This window comes from Salmo trutta, chromosome 8 (genome assembly GCF_901001165.1).
Source record: "Salmo trutta chromosome 8, fSalTru1.1, whole genome shotgun sequence".
Lineage (NCBI taxonomy): Eukaryota > Metazoa > Chordata > Actinopteri > Salmoniformes > Salmonidae > Salmo > Salmo trutta.
In genome coordinates, this window is record NC_042964.1 from 33,629,115 (window position 1) to 33,647,016 (window position 17,902).

The window sequence follows — 17,902 nt, forward strand, 5'->3', positions numbered from 1 at the left end:
TTCTGGGAAGGCTTTCCACTAGATGTTGGAACAATATTGCGGGGACCTTCTTCCATTCAGCCACAAGAGCATTAGGGAAGTTGGGCAGTGATGTTGGGCGATTAGGCCTGGCTTGCAGTAGGCGTTCCAATTCATACCGAAGGTGTTCGTTGGGGTTGAGGTCAGGGCTTTGTGCAGGCCAGTCAAGGTCTTCCACACCAATCTTATTTCTGTATGGACCTCGCTTTGTGCACGGGGGCTTTGTCATGCTGAAACAGGAAAGGGACTTCCCCAAACTGTTACCACAAAGTTGGAAGTACAGAATCGTCTAGAATGTCATTGTATGGCGTTAAGATTTCCCTTCCCTGGAACTAAGGAGCCTAGCCCGAACCATGAAAAAGAGCCCCAGACCATAATTCCTCCTCCACCAAACTTTACAGTTGGCAGGTAACAGTCTCCTGGCATCTGCCAAAACCAGATTAGTCCGTAAGACTGCCAGAGAATGTGTTTCCACTGCTCCAGAGTCCAAGCTTTACACCACTCCAGCCGACGCTTGGCATTGCGCATGGTGATCTAAAGCTTGTGTGCAGCTGCTCGGCCATGGTTCTTGTGCTGAAGTTGCTTCCAGAGGCAGTTTGGGACTCGGTAGTGAGTGTTGCAACCGAGGACACATGATTTTTATGCGCTACTTGCTTCAGCACTCGGCGGTACCGTTCTGTAAGCTTGTGTGGCCTACCACATTGCGACTAAGCCGTTGTTGCTCCTAGATGTTTCAACTTCACAATAACAGCACTTACAGCTGACCGAGGCAGCTCTAGCAGGTCAGAAATTTTACGAACTTACTTGTTGGAAAGGTGGCATCCTATGACGGTGCAATGTTGAACATCACTGAGCTCTTCAGTAATATTTGTCTATGGAGATTGCATGGCTGTGTGCTCGATTTTATACACCTGTCAGCAACGGGTGTGGCTTAAATAGCCAAATCCACTAATTTGAAGGGGTGTCCACATACTTTATATTTCATTAAATTGTTGACAGCTCCTCTCTCTGGGCGAAAGGAGAGAGGGGAGGAGATGGAAACGCGGTGGTGAGATATTCTGTAGCTTAAGGTAATGCATCAGCCTATTCATTATGAAAATATAAAAAGCGCCCTATTACTAGGATATTCAAAATCAAATACAAATTCAATATAATGTAGGGTAACTCTGAATTTGTTTAATTTAGGCTAGAGCAATTATGTACCAAAGATATCTTAAATCCGTTTTTTTTTTTCTCTCGGGCTTGGGCTCATATATAGGCCTATGCATATGCATACACTCTAATACGCATATGGATGTTTTGAATGAATCATCACCATAGAAAGCACTTTCCATTTCGTTGTGCTCGGCTTTGAAACAACATCCACAATGACCATATTTTACACTCAGTTTCAACCTGCTGTTGAACCTCTTTCTTCAAATGGATCGTCACAGTGAGGTGAGTTTTAAAAGCAACATACTGTTTTCACGCGTTTGATGTGATTTTCAAACCCATTTGCATTGATGTCGGAGTGGTTAGAGGGACAATAGAGTCCTGAGTACCCGGCCATTAGTGACCTGAGGATCAGCATAGAGTTGGGTACAACTAACACATGTCCAGAGTGCATAAGAGGAGATTACCATGACTCAACGGTCACGTAGAATTTGACTGCAGTCCTGACTCATGACTGCCGGTATCGCGGTAATGCACTGCGGAGGGCCACACAATGCGGAGGGACACAAATAAAGATCTGCCTTTGTCGCCAAACAAATGAAACGGGTTCTCTGCCGCCGTTGTCATGATGATGGTGATGTTATTATTGTTTTGCATCCATGACGACAACAGTAATTGTTTAGTTCTTCCCCCTTTGTATCTTCTGTCTCAGTTACTAAGGAATTACTGTAATTTTCCACATCCTACACGCTGTAACGGAGATGCATTAGGCTTTTATTTCTCTCATCCCTCGCTCCCCTCTTTCTCATCCCCATGTACCTTCTTTGTTTATCAAAAAGGATTAAGTGCCTCAATTACATTGTGTGGGGAAAGAAAAGCCATCTCACATCAGGATAGAAGCATCAGGCAGGGGATGTGGTTGCTATGGTTACGGGGTGGGATACGGAAGGGGGGGGGTTGTGGAGGAAAACGCTGCCTGGGGAGGAGAGTGAGGAAGGGAAAGACGAAGGGAGACTTATGTACCTTTATTCCGCCTTAAAGGGTAAAATACACACCTGAATTACAGAGGAGAATACTGCCCCACACTCAGCAGTCACAAGGGCTAGCTATGTGGCCAATGCTAGAGAAAGGTATAGTGGACAGTGGATTGATGAGGATAGCGATGGGTTCTGACTTCTAAACTTGAAAATATGAAGTATCCTTATTCATGTCACCGAGAGAGGGGAATGTAGAACGTTTACATTCTGTCAGAATATGTTATTGTTAGACATCAGGGATCCTATGGGAAGGAGAATGGTCACAGTCAGGTACAAGGCAACATGACAGCCGTGAGAAGTGAGGAATTTGGTCAGGTCAGATGGAGTGAGGAAGAACAGATATCGCTAAAGTTTTGTCTAGCAACAGAGGTGTATTGGATGTTTAGCTGTGTAAGGCGGAGACTCAGCAGAGGAGGAAGGGTTAAATACTTGTGCTGGTGGAAACATGTCTGTCAGTTCAGCTGTCTGGCCCTTTGGGTGAACAAACTTGGTTTGAGCTTTACTAATCGTCCGTGACTTTTTACTCGGTTCATTTAGAACCTAACAATAGTGAGTGGGGAATACAGAGTAACAAGAGAACAGTGTTCAGACAATTGTTCCTGGTTTTGGGAATATAACTCACCAGTTTGAAGAGTTCTGTGACGCTGATCTCGTCTGGGTCCACCATGCTGAACTCCCTGCGGGGTACCAGGTCCAAACTCAGCTGTCTGGAACACACACACACACACACACACCACAGGACAGTGCATCAAACCATTCAGAAAGGACACACTTGACAGAACTGCAAGTCTGCTATGTCTCACAGGGACATAGAGGCGTAGATGGGTGCCCACACACACGCTCTCCAATCTCCCAGGGATAGTTAAGTCTTTCAAAGCATGGGATGGTATAAGACAAGGAGAGGCAGGGGGGGAGCCGTCTGTCGTCTGTCCACACCAAACAGCAAGGGATTGACGGGTGTCGTTTTATCCCTTCTGCCCGGGAGACAGAGACGCAGTGGGAAGTGTTTGTGTGTGTCTGTTTGATACAAAATGAAAAGTGTGTGTGTGTGTCTGTTTGAACGTGTGGTGTGTCTGTTTGAAGGGGAACGGAAACTGACTGAGCACAGCGTGTGCCTGGGGAGGGAGTGTGACATTCAAAGAAAGGGGGACTGGGATGCAGGAATGTTTCTTTTTCTCCACTACTCACTCGTTTCCCCAGTCCAACCTGGCAGTGATGTGCTGTTTGACGTCTTTCATGCGGTCGTTGGTGAGGTGACCAACCAGAACCTGTCTCCTCAGGTCCAGGATCTCATTCATTACGTGCCACAACCGATGGAACAGATCCCCCTCATTCTTCTACAGAGAGAGAGCGAGAGAGAGTGAGAGAGAGAGAGAGCGAGAGAGCAAGAGAGAGAGCAAGAGAGAGAGCAAGAGAGAGAGCAAGAGAGAGAGAAAGAGAGAGAGTGAGAGTGAGCAAGAGAGAGCAGGAGAGAGAGAAAGAGAGAGAGAGCAAGAGAGAGCGAGAGAGCGAGAGAGCGAGAGAGCGAGAGAGCGAGAGAGAGAGGAGCAGGAGAGAGAGAGCAGGAGAGAGAGAGAGAGAGAGAGAGAGAGAGAGAGACATTTCAGAGTAAATAAATTGGGGCCAGAAAGTCAGCCTTCCATAAGAAAATCACAAACAAACACATATATTTATTAGGGACACAAACACAAGCAAGGTTAGTAATTAATAAGCAGAAAAAAAGCTTCCACCGTTTGCTGCAGGGGAAACACATTTCCCACTAGTTGAAAGGTATTCCCAGGTCTATTCTCCTCTCTGCAGGAGGTGTGTGCAGGCACATACATGCGTGTGTGCGTGTGTGTTTGCATGCATGTGTGTATGTGTAAGTTCATGCAAGTCTGTGCGAATTCCTGCATGCATTCCTACGTGTGTGTGTTGAACGCTCTTTACCACGTAGAGCCGTTTCCACATGGCCCCCCAGTCTCTCAGGGTGGATGTCATCTCAGTGATAACAGAGTCCTCTGTGGGGATGACAGTCTCAAACTGCCTATGGGTCAGAGAGAGAGAGGAAGAGAGAGGGACATCAAATTACAACAGTATACCCACACCCACACAGATAATAATGCAGTGTCATTATGAGAGGCTGGTAGAAGAAGCACTCAACCTCTGTTCTGTTATTATGACGTTAATCTAATGTTTATCTAACGTTTCCTTTCCACAGAAATGACATAAACCTCCCTCACCTTCCAGACTGACTGATCTAATAAGGCTGTTTGCCTTCTCAGAGACACACACACACACACACACACACACACACACACACACACACACACACACACACAGAAACAGACACACACACGGAAACAGACACACACTGAAACAGACACACACGCGCGCACACACATGGAAACAGACACACACAATACACTCATTACTTACCCTTTGTTCTTGATATGGGCGTTCTTCAAGTGAACGTAAGTGCATGGGAAAATACCCTGGGGGGAGAGAATAAACAAGCTAATGAATGGTGAATGTCATTCTAACTGTATCATTAAACGGCACCACCATTAACACATTCTGTTAGCGAGTGTAAATGATGCATATAATCAATACAAATTAATGTGTGTATGTGTGTGCATGCATGTGTCAACTTGACATTATTAAACTATGAGCCTCCCCCTATTGACCTGCTTGCTGCACAGCCCTCAGATCAAAGCAGAGAGCTGATATTTCTGAATCTGAAAAGAGCAGCTGCACTGACAGCCTCAATAACACACAAAGGAGTCTCACCCACCTTGGCATTTGGATTCTTATGGACGAACCCCCTGTACCAGCCTGAGGAGATAAAAAACAAAATCACATTTCATTTGCGTCACCGTGACTTTCAGATCCACTATCTTTCCTTCTATCAAATTGTGTGTGTGTGTGTGTGTGTGTGTGTGTGTGTGTGTGTGTGTGTGTGTGTGTGTGTGTCCACTGAACTAATAGATAGCAGCCCTATTATGATTCTGTAGATTGGCTCTTCTGCGCTCTCAGTTAAAATGTCAACCACCAAATAATCCATTTCATTCCATCTCTACAGCATCTGATATGGGAGTGGAGAGTAGGAGAGAAAGAGCTGTCTGCTTAAGTAATGTCTGCCTATTACTGCCAAACAAATGACTGGGGTTGTGTCTCAAATGGCACCCTAGTCCCTATAGTGCACTACTTTAGCCCTATGGGCTATAGGTTGCCATTTGGGACAGAGACCCCGGGTTCCTGAAGCATCGCCACTTCAGCTCCGACCACGCCAGTAGTAGAGCTGCCGAGCTATAAAACAAACGCCCAGCTGGAACACTTTATCACGGGAGGCTGTATTAAGCTGTAAGTAGTACTAGTAACCTAAGGCCATGATGTGCTACTCGGTCCAACACCTGTCTGTGACAGTGCTAGAGGTGAGAGTGTTAGAGACAAGGTGAGAATGAGCCTCACTGCTGCCACTGACTTGTGGTCTTGCCTCCTGAAGGACATCAGAGCTCGTTCTAGTTTTTGATTGGCCAGAGTGTCGGAGAAGAAGCGGTCGTATGTTACCTATCACACTACAGTAGCAACTTGATGACACAGTACCAGCACTGGCAGAAGCCCTTTTTATAGTAACTTATCTCCTCTCTAGTACAGAATGGATAGACATTCCTGTCAACACCCTGTCTTGCCTTTGAGTTGTGGGGACTGGCACATATTGTATTTCTTCCCTTCCTCCAAATCAAACACATACACTAGAATACCAAAAGTATGTTGACACCTGCTCGTCAAGCATCTCATTCCAAAATCATGGGCATTAATATGGAGTTGGTCCCCCCTTTGCTGCTATAACAGCCTCCACTCTTCTGGGAAGGCTTTCCACTAGACGTTGGAACATTGTTGCGGGGACTTGCTTCCATTCAGCCACAAGAGCATTAGTGAGGTTGGACACTGATGTGTGATTAGTACTGGCTCGCAGTCAGCGTTCCAATTCATTCTAAACGTGTTCGATGGGGTTGAGGTCACGGCTCTGTGCAGGCTAGTCAAGTTCTTCTACACCGATCTCGACAAACCATTTCTGTATGGACCTCGCTTTGTGCACAGGGGCATTGTCATGCTGAAACAGGAAAGGGACTTCCCCAAACTGTTACCACAAAGTTGGAAGCACAGAATTGTTTAGAATGTCATTGTATGCTGTAGCATTAAGATTTCCCTTCACTGGAACTAAGGGGCATTGCCCGAACCATGAAAAACAGCCCCAAAACATTATTCCTCCTCAACAAAACTTTACAATTGGCATTATGCATTGGGGCAGGTAACATTCTCCTGGCATCCACCAAACCCAGATTCATTCGTCGGACTGCCAGATATCTAAGCGTGATTCATCACTCCAGAGAACACGTTTCCACTGCTCCAGAGTTCAAGGCGGCGAGCTTCACACTACTCCAGCCGACTCTTAGCATTGCGCATGGTGATCTTAGGCTTGTGTGCGGCTGCTCGGCCATGGAAACCCATTTCATGAAGCTCCCGACTAACAGCTCTTGTGCTGATGTTGCTTCCAGAGGCAGTTTGGAACAATGGCAGTGAGTGTTGAAACTGAGGACAGACGGTTTTTACGCGCTACAGCCAGGGGCGGAAATCCCGGGGGGGACGGGGGGGACACAACCCCCCCCCATCCTGGGAAAAATATGATTTGTCCCCCCCAATATGTCACTGAAACATAACTATGTAATTTAAATAATATTAATAATACGCAATGAAAGCAATTGTGCTGATTATAGACACTTAATAGCGCGTTAAGTTTCAAAAGATTGCGACCCACCCACCCTTTGCCTCACAATGGTTTGATCCACTGCCAGTTTCTTAGTTGGCAAGGTAACAGAGGGGTCGTGTCTACTGTCTGAAAGGCACTCAATGAACGTAACTGACGTAAGGTTAATCCAGTCAATCGCGCACACACACTAGCTGAATATGCAGAGCTAGTGCGCAAATATTAACTATTAAGCTAGCTAGTACCTATTCCATTTATGTGGCGTCGTCAAAGATGGAATCTTTGCTATCGTCAATTTATTCCAAGATCAGCATGCAGATGATGTAAGTTAGTGCTTCAAAGTCCCTGTGGTAAGGTTAGCGATAAACTGAAGTCCAAACTGAACAGAACTACACTCTCTTCTACCATTGTCTTAAATATATTTAATGGTCTCGTTGCAAAAGCAAAATTGTCGCAAGGGAACTTTTATTTATTTATTTTATTTCACCTTTATTTAACCCGGATAGCAAAGATTATAGCAAACACCACTGAAACTGAATTGGTGCTCGCTAGCTTTGCAAATTCAGCTATTGTTGGAAGCCAGCCAATATGAAACATACTATTAAAATTACAAAAGGTTGCAGCATATGTTGTGTAAATGGTGAACTCATACAGCTGTCAACTCTTGTCATTTTAATCCGTTTCACATTTGCTAGCTACCTTTTAGATCGAAGCCCAAATAGAATGATAGAAGATGATAGAAGCCCATCTCCTACTGTAAATAACCTACACACTGTGTGTGTGTAGCCAGCCAGCCAGCCAGGTAGAAAAATGGCAGAAAAATAAGACGGACATCAGAGTATTTTTCAGTACACCAAAACGCAAAGTAAGAACCCTAGTAGCCTAATATCTCAGACTAGTTGATAAAATGTTCATAAGAAAGAAATGAAATTCTAATGGAAATGTTTCACAATGATGTCATTAGGCAGAGCAGGCAACAGATGGCACACAGACAGCAGAGTTGGGGACAGCTATGCAGGGACAGACTGGCAGAGACAGGGAGTCTCAGGTAAGTTTGTTGAGTCTTTGTTTGGCAACATTATGAAAGGTTCTCAATTTTTTTTACTTGTAAAATAGGAACATAATTGGAAAATGCCATGGATACCCCCACTCTCAACTTAAACTGGTGACTGAACTAAGATTTGTTAAAGGCAATGGTATTGCTGTTGTGATTAGTTGTGTAGTTTTGGGTACCGGTAGTTAGCAGTACGGCAAACACCTTATTTCTTTGGTTCCTCAATATACATTTACCATATTACAATGTAGGCTATGTGTTACAGCACTACTTTTGGTGTCCCCCTCAGGAATTGCTCTTGAGAAAATTTCATGTAATTGTCCCCTCCAAAGTTGATATCAGATTTTCGCCCCTGGCTACAGCATTCTGGGATCCAGCTCCGTGACCTTGTGTGGCCTACCACTTTGCGGCTGAGCCGCTGTTGCTCCTATACATTTCTACTTCGCAATAACAGGACTCACAGTTGACCGGGGCAGCTCCAGCAGGGCAGAAATTTGACGAACTGACTTGTTGGAAAGGTGGCATTATATGACGGTGCCACATTGAAAGCCACTGAGCTCTTCAGTAAGGCCATTATACTGCCAACGTTTGTCTATGGAGAATGCATGGCTGTGTGCTAGATGTCAGATAATTTCCTTGGGTGAGTTTGGAATGCATCGTCAGCTATCTCAGACGGATCTGTCGTCTGTCTGTCTGGCCTTGAGCAACAACAGGAAGTGAGATTTTGCCGCTCTGAGAAGGGAGGAAGGTTGCGTCAGTGCTGTGTAAGTAAGCTGGGTGGAAACAGGAATGTGTGACGGGCGCCTGCTCTGCTCTAGTCTGAAACTATGTCAAAAACTAACCTTGGTGTGTGAGTGTGAGTGCCTCGGCCTTGACCTTGAGGCTCACACACTCCTTCGCAATACACCAGCAAGCAGGGACACACACACTGGCAAGCAAGCAAGCAAGCACACACACACACTCTCCTTAGAATGTACACACACACACACACACGCACGGACGCAAGCAAGCCCACACAAGCTCTCAGTCTCTTTGTGTCTAAGGCAAGCAAACATGCACACACACACACACACACACACACACACACACACACACACACACACACACACACACACACACACACACACACACACACACACACACACACGCTGAGCTCAATGTGGGCGGGAAGCAGGAACCAAAGTCTTCTCCCTCTCGCGGCACAGGAAACAGTAGCAAACTGAGAGCCTCCACAATCTCATCAAATGCAAAAAAAGAATAAAGTCTATTAACATTTCATGTACAACACAATACTCCTGGAGGGACAGACTGGGGAAGGAAACGTGGCCCAACCTCAAAGGTTGACTACAGCCCAAGTAGCAGTAGCAACCCACCTGTGAGTCTGTGAAGCTCGAAGGGGGGGGATCATGGTTTATATGGGTGTGAAATGAATAGAGGTTATCAGTTACCTTCACATTTCTCCAGGAGCTGCACCGTGTCCCCAATCTCCAATGGCAAGCCATGCTGGACCGTCCCTCGGAAACTGGCCAGCACTGAAACACAATATAATATACATACTTTAATACCTGTGTGTATTTCTATGTGCGTAAGTAGGTAACACACACCAAATCGACACACACACACACACACACACACACAGTCCAAAAAAAAATACACTCTCTTTTCATGTCACTAGAATTGAATCCGAGCACAACTGTCTTGACTTTGAAGCTGTGCGGTGATTTGTTTCTAGTGTTCTCTGGGCAGAGAGAAAGAGAGAAGAGAATAGCCTGCTGACTGCTGGTAGATTGAGTACGCCTCTGGGTGTCAGGCTGAAGTGGAGGGGAAATAAGCTGGGAATATAATGTCATCATGGGTCTTTCTGCTAGGAGCGCTCTTGTAGAGGAGGGAGGCAACACCTGAGGAGGCTTAGAATAGGACTCTCGCTGATGAGAAGCACTATCAGTTAGAGAGAGAGAGCCTGAAGAACAGGGACAGGAGAGAGAGAGAGAGAGAGAGAGAGAGAGAGAGAGAGAGAGAGAGCCTGGAGAACAGGGACAGGAGAGAGAGAGAGAGAGAGAGAGAGAGAGAGAGAGAGAGAGAGAGAGAGAGAGAGAGAGAGATGGAGAGAGAGATGGGGAGAGAGAAAGAGAGAGAGAGAAGCAAGAGAGGGAGCAAACAAGCGAGCAAGAGAGCGAAAGAGAGTAACATCTCAGTCGATCAGCACAGAGCACTTTGGTCTAACAGCGTCTAATAGCTGGGTTAGTAGTGAGGAGTGTCGACAGATGCCATTCTCTGTGGTTCTGAGAGACAGGACATGATAACAGCAGCACTCAGAATTCTCCAAGCTGCCACACACTGACACACTCGGGGGGGAAACTAATAGGGTTAGTACTACAACATGGAAATGAGGAATAGTCAAGTGCCTCCCGAGTGGTGCCGTGCCACGAGAGATTCTGGGTTCGAGTCCAGGCTCTGTCGCAGCCGGCCACGACCGGGAGACCCATGTGGCGGCGCACAATTGGCCCAGCGTCGTCCGGGTTAGGGGAGGGTTTGGCCAGCAGGGATGTCCTTGTCCCATCGCGCACTAGCAACTCCTGTGGCGAGCCGGGCACAGTGCACACTGACACAGTCGCCAGGTGTACGGTGTGTCCTTCCGACCCATTTGTGTGGCTGGCTTCCGGGTTAAACGGGCATTGTGCCAAGAAGCAGTGCGGCTTGGTTGGGTTGTGTTTGGGAGGATGCACGGCTCTCGACATTCGCCTCTCCCGAGTCCGTACGGGAGATGCAGCGATGAGACAAGACTGTAACTACCAATTGGATACCACGAAATTGGGGAGAAAAAAAACAAAGGAAATGAGGAAGACTCGAGTCAGGCAAGGGTTTGGAGATGGGTTTCATTTCATGGAGCACATGGGTGGGGGGGTAAACACACCAAGTCCAATGCATGAATTTTACAAGTAGAGTTTTCCAGCTGCAGTGTACTAAATTATGCAGCTTGAAGTAGAGTTTTGATAGAGCTGAATCACTTCCTCGTTAACCATTCCCCAGCTGTTGTCTGTCTGCTAACTGCCATGGCTCCTTTCCAGAGATGTTGGCATTTGTAAGGTGTTCACTCAGCGGGGAATAGATTTTTTATTTTCTCTCCAGGGGAGTGGAAGAAGTGCCACCTTAAAGGCAGGAGAGAGAGGACAGCACGCACACACACAAACACACACACACACACACACACACACACACACACACACACACACACAGGAACGAAAGAAGGGGGCAGAGAGAAGAGATAGAGCGCAAACGGAAGTCCACAGCCTGGCACCCACACACACATACACACACACACACACACACACACACCACAGCATAATGAAAAAGATGAACTGGGGTATAAAAAACCTTCACACACAAATATAGCAAAGCCACAGACGCACTGATATGATATGTGTACATGAACCTGTCAAACAGGGCAGGGTCCATGTTTCCAGTCGGCTTGGTCTGAGCCAGGAGTTCAGTCACCACAAGCTGTGCTCTGCTCTGCTGTGACACACATCTACTCGTGGGCAAACGGCTGTTCCTATTTCTGACCAGGCAGCCTCGTTCATGCTGAACTAACTTAGACATTACGTAAAGGCCGGAGGAAACGGGGAAAAAAAGACACACACACACACACACACACACACACACACACACACAGGAATTCAGGAACTGGGATAAACTTAAATAAAAGTCCTGGACAGAACTATGACTGAGATCCATGAATTTATATGACAACAGCTCCTTCAGACTTGAGATGTAAAGACTAACAGTTGAAGTCGGAAGTTTACATACACCTTAGCCAAATACATTTAAACTCAGTTTTTCACAATTGCTGACATTTAATCTGAGTAAAAATCCTGTCTTAGGTCAGTTAGGATCACCACTTTATTTTAAGAATGTGAAATGTCAGAATAATAGTAGAGAGAATTATTTATTTCAGCTTTAATTTCTTTCATCACATTCCCAGTGGGTCAGAAGTTTACATACACTAAATTAGTATTTGGTAGCATTGCCTTTAAATTGTTTAACTTGGGTCAAACATTTCGGGTAGCCTTCCACAAGCTTCCCACAATAAATTGGGTGAATTTTGGACCATTCCTCCTGACAGAGCTGGTGAAACTGAGTCAGGTTTGTAGGCCTCCTTGCTCGCACTCTCTTTTTCAGTTCTGCCCACAAATTTTCTATAGGATTGAGGTCAGGGCTTTGTGATGGCCACTCCGGTCCCTTGACTTTGTTGTCCTTAGGCCATTTTGCCACAATTTTGGAAGTATGCTTGAGGTCATTGTCCATTTGGAAGACCCATTTGCAACCAAGCTTAAAGTTCCTTACTGATGTCTTGAGATGTTGCTTCAATATATCCACATATTTTCCTGCCTCTTGATGCCATCTATTTTGTGAAGTGCACCAGTCCCTCCTGCAGCAAAGCACACCCACAACATGATGCTGCCACCCCCGTGCTTCACGGTTGGGATGGTGTTCTTCGGCTTGCAAGCCTCCCCCTTTTTCCTCCAAACATAACAATGGTCACTATGGTTAAACAGTTCTATTTTTGTTTCATCAGACCAGAGTACATTTCTCCAAAAAGTACAATCTTTGTCCCCATGTGCATTTTCAAACTGTAGTCTGGCTTTTTTTATGGTGGTTTTGGAGCAGTGGCTTCTTCCTTGCTGACCGGCCTTTCAGGTTATGTCGATATAGGACTCGTTTTACTGTGGATATAGATACTTTTGTACCTGTTTCCTCCAGCATCTTCACAAGGTCATTTGCTGTTGTTCTGGGATTGATTTTCACTTTTCACACTAAAGTCCGTTCATCTCTAGGAGACAGAACTCCTTCCTGAGCAGTATGACAGCAGTATGACAGCTGCGTATGACAGCTGCGTGGTCCCATAGTGTTTATACTTGCGTACTATTGTTTGTACAGATGAAGGTGGTATCTTCAGGCATTTGGAAATTGCTCCAATGGATGAACCAGACTTGTGGAGGTCTACAATATTTTCTGAGGTCTTGGCTGATTTATTTTGATTTTCCCATGTAGTCAAGCAAAGAGGCACTGAGGTTGAAGTTAGGCCTTGAAATAAACCAACAGGTACACCTCCAATTGACTCAAATGATGTCAATTAGCCTATCAGAAGCGTCTAAAGCCATGACATCATTTTCTGGAATTTTCCAAGCTGTTTAAAGGCACAGTCAACTTAGTGTATGTAAACTTCTGACCCACTGGAATTGTGATACAGTGAATTATAAGTTAAATAATGTGTCTGTAAACAATTGTTGGAAAGGTTACTTGTGTCATGCACAAATTAGATGTCCTAACCAACTTGCCAAAACTATAGTTTGTTAACAAGAAATTTGTGGAGTGGTTGAAAAACGAGTTTTAATGACTCCAAGTCATAAGTGTATGTGAACTTCCGACTTCAGCTGTATGTCCAAACGGGAAGTAGGTAACTATGCTCCATTCCTGAGCCAAAGTGGAGACTTAGTCGCACTGACGTCCAGTAATCTACCCACGTGTGACTGCGATTCTCACCTTGCCCTAATCCTAAAACAGTCCCCCAAAGCCAAAGAGAAGACTGACTGTGTACTGTGTGCTCAGTGTTCTTCCCTGGGTGGATGGGGAAAGGCAGGCAGATCAGTACAAAGAGTGTTTGTGTGAATTAGGCTTACATGTGCTTTAGGCTGCCATTTGGAGTCTAGGCCTGTCAGATGATCCTACAGTTGGTTTGTCGGTCTCTCTCTAAGCTCCTTATAGGAACATGATGCAGACCACTGGTTCAGACAGGCTTTGGTGTAGTTTGTTGTGTTGTGTTCAAAGGCACTGGGTTTCACAGGTTATACTGAATTTATCGAGCAATACCAGGTTTACAGCTAGCTAGGTATGTGTTCAAACCACGCAAGATGTAAAAGGTAAGTATCTACCGATTGAGTGTGGCAGGCATAACAACAGCAACGTTTGAAAGGTTACTTTAAAAGAATATGAAACAGTTGGGTTTCATGTACCAGACAGAATATTCAGAGAAGACAACGAAACATACATAGTTGGTTCTTAGAACAGAGAGTATCCAGTGGTGGAAAAAGTACCCAATTGTCATACTTGAGTAAAAGTAAAGATACCTTAATAGAAAATTACTCAAGTAAAAGTGAAAGTCGCCCAGTAAAATACTACTTGAGTAAAAGTCTAAAAGTATTTGGTTTTAAATATACTTAAGTATCAAAAGTAAATGTGATTGCTAAAATATAATAAGTATTGAAAGTAAAAGTAAAAATAAAACATTCCCTATATTATGCAAACCAGATGGCACCATTTTCTTGTTTTTAATGTATTTACAGATAGCCAGGGGCACACTCCAACACTCAGGTATAATTTACAAACTATGCATTTGTGTTTAGTGAGTCCGCCAGATCAGAGGCAATATGGATGACCAGGGATGTTCTCTTGGTGCATGAATTAGACAATTTTCCTGTCCTGCTAGCATTCAAAATGTAATGAGTACTTTTGGGTGTCAGAGAAAACGTATCGAGTAAAAAGTAAATTATTTTATTTTGGAATGTAGTGAAGTAAAAGTTGTCTAAAATATAAATAGTAAACTAAAGTACAGATACCCAAAACAATGACTTAAGTAGTACTTTAAAGTATTTTTCATTAAGTACTTTACACCACTGAGAGTATCTGCCAAAAGAACTAGAAAAACAACCTTCAGTTGACTTCAACCAGGCAAGCAAATTGATTTCAAAAGGCTCCAAGAAAGTGCATTAAACAGCCCGGCCTCACCCCCTTTCTCTCTGATTTGTGTTCCGACAACGAATCACACTCGTAATCCACTCCTCCGTCATCAATTATTCAACACATCATTAATATGCTAATTCGTCGCCACAGACACGGGTGGTCCATTGACCCCATGCATTTTGCATTATTCAGATGTGTAGTTGTTGGATTCCTACTACAATCCACACATACTGGAATATAATGTAATGTAATCAGGTTAATAAATAATGGGGAGAACGGGACCGCAAATGAGTTGCAGGAAGTTACAAAACAATTCATCAGCAGTAAGTGATATTCAAAATGGAAGGTGACATCCCTCGCTTTTCCCCGTGCTCTTATCCATCCCTCCTCTCGTTCCCTCTCCTCTCCTCTCCTCCTTTTTCTATTCCGTCGCTATATGTACGGCTGCGAGTAGAGGATGGTTAAGTCCTGCTTTATTTATACTCTGGCGTCTTGCAGAATTGACATCTCAAACCACAGCCATCTGCTTGGCTGTGACGTGATAACCATGAAACGGTTGGGTTTCATAATGGGAACTCTGCTGTCAAGAGTTAGAAGATCCAAAGTCCCTATAGAATCAGTGATATTTTCAAAGTTCTGAACAGATCCTTAATGTTCTCTGGCACAGGGCTGGTAGTTGGTACAGGCATGCCACTGTGGCTTCGACACGGGTAGAGAAAAATAATGATTTATGCCTTACAGTGGAGCCCCAATCGAAACAAAGACAGCATCTGTCTGTCCAAGTCTAAGACCGTCTTCATATTGCTTTGCAATTTTCTGGACCAAAATACTCTCTATTCTAGCTATGCGAATAAACATGGCAGAGTAACCCAGCATTAACCACGTTGTTTGAATGGGTCCCAAACCATTATGTCCCAGTTCTAGGGAAACATTACCGTTGGACATTCTTTTCAATGCGGAGAACAGATGCGTCTTTAAATACCCACTCCTAACATACTTTTCCACTGTGTTATTGACTCAAGGCAATGACTCAGCCCCCGTGGTTAAGTACACATGCCACAGCCCTCAGCCCCTCCAAACACACTAAGCAGCTTTGGCGCAGAGATATGTATGTGTGTGCATGCGTGTGTGTGTGTATACGCGCACCACAGTCCAGTGAGACACGGGGCACGAAGTTTAGGGCCAAACCTGGTCATATGACAGAGCGCTGTAAAACGGAGACAGGGATTAAATAAGTGCCGATGCGCTTCAGCGCTCTGCTCTCTTTCACAAAGGTGATCTCCTGGGGATGAGCTTCGACCCCGGAAGAGGCCGCTATGCATTTTAAAGCAGGAGGAATCAACAGGGGCTGACAGCGTGAGAGGAGGCAGCAGCAGACGCCTGCCTCACAGCATAGAGTATATGTGCGCACACACACACACACGCGCGCGCCTGCCTCACAGAATCCAGACGATACGGCCGTGAAGCGAGAAGACCCACATTGCGCCACAATGCGTCAGCTACAGAGATATATATAGGCGCTCTCTATCTGTGCTAGAGAGAGGGAAAGACAGGCCAACAAAAGCTAAGCTGGCGAAATCGCTCACGAGGAACGGCTTTCATTTCACCTTTTCCATTTCCAGTTGTCCTTTTGATGCCTTTGTATGTCGAGATAACAGCGATAAGCAGGCTCGGGGAAACAAGCGCTCGCAGGCAACAATAGCCTTCCCTCGAAGATAAGTGTATAGCTTCTATGAGGTGGCACGGGCACGGGGAATAGAAATAAATAAAACCAATGTAATTACAACAAATAACTGTGAGCAAAAAAACATCATACCGGGGTGCATAACGTTCGATTAATACAAATGTAAGCCCACGCAATAGGCTTCCTCCTACAAATGTCAATGCAAGTAAATCATGCAAGACCTCACAAAGAGTCAAATGGAAATTCCGCTTGGTGCTTTGTTCGCTCTGGTCTGAATGTATTAATAAAATGCAAGATTATGAGTTTGAACGGCGCCCCAGAGAGCAGTGTGTTCTTAGAGAGGTGCTAATTGTGTGTGTGTGTGTGTGTGTGTGTCTACATGTGCATGCTAACGTGTGTGTCCGCCACCTTTCAGCAGCATCCTGTGAGACCCTTTTCGAGACCCTTATATTTCTGCTCATTAAAAGGGAAGTCTGAGAGGAAATGGGTGTTCTGCTGTGGCTGCTTTAGCGTGCACGTCTCTCCTAGTTCGTGATTAGCACTAACTAAAACCTCTCGTAAAGAAAGAGCTCCCATGGCTCTGAGAAACGCGTCCAGGCCTGAACGACATCGCCTAAATCGCACTTTACGTAATGCACTGTCAGCCTAAAACATGGACGGTGCGTTTACCGCGTATGGTACGCCGCATCGTGACAAGGAAGATGATACACAAGCACGCACGAAATCTCTGCAATAAACCACATGGCCTGATTGTAGTCAGCACAGTAGCGAGTGATTTATTCAGATTATAAATGAAAATAGAGTAAAAATTAAAACAATTAAACGGATTGTTTAACATCTGCATAACGTTCACGACAAACACAAACAGTAATGACAGTGTACTATCTCAGAGGTCTCATATTGCTGAAATAACGCGTGAAAACAGTGAAATGGTGACAGCCTGCCTAATGACTAGGCCAGCCAGAGGAAGTCATACATGACTCAGCTTAAAGGGAAATATAGGTCACAGTGAGTCCAATGCAAAGCAATCCCACTTCACCTCATTCTCAGTTTCAGGCCTAATCTGCCTGCCTACTGCCTCTCTCTGTGGACTGGCTGGGCTGTGGAGGGCGTTGTATGTGTGTGTGCTGTTTGTGTGTGGAGGGGGCATTGAGTTCTCCGTGTTCTACTCTCACTCACTTTGCATTTTGACACTGAAAAGTGATGGGTGTCGATGCTGTAACTTTACGAAGTATTGCACGTCAACTGGTGTGGCAAACTGAAAACGCACAGATGCCTACGCCTCCTCACATCCAGCTGAGAGGAGAGGGCAGAGGGGAGAGGACAGAGGGAGGAGGGAAAGACGAGGATATGGAGCGACAGATGAAGAGGAGAGAAAAAAAGGGATGGGTGAGGATAACGAGAGAGAGCGAGTGGGACGGTGGAGGGAGTGAACGAGAGGGGGGAAGAGGCCTGTATTCTCAGGT

General features: G+C 45.2%; 1 protein-coding gene across 7 annotated transcripts in view; it reads right to left on the bottom strand.

The window, feature by feature from the left end:
• Positions 1-17,902, bottom strand: part of LOC115198734 (dedicator of cytokinesis protein 4) — a 142,343-nt gene that overhangs the window by 95,838 nt on the left and 28,603 nt on the right. For 5 of the 7 annotated variants that reach the window (XM_029760961.1, XM_029760963.1, XM_029760964.1 and 2 more), the window contains exons 2-7: positions 9,460-9,543; positions 4,981-5,021; positions 4,626-4,681; positions 4,113-4,233; positions 3,396-3,544; positions 2,830-2,914 (exon numbers count right to left, since the gene is read on the bottom strand). In XM_029760961.1, the coding sequence (XP_029616821.1) occupies positions 2,830-2,914; positions 3,396-3,544; positions 4,113-4,233; positions 4,626-4,681; positions 4,981-5,021; positions 9,460-9,543 (536 nt within the window). The remainder of the gene's footprint in view (positions 1-2,829; positions 2,915-3,395; positions 3,545-4,112; positions 4,234-4,625; positions 4,682-4,980; positions 5,022-9,459; positions 9,544-17,902) is intronic. The other 2 variants (XM_029760965.1, XM_029760962.1) reach the window with 1 other exon arrangement.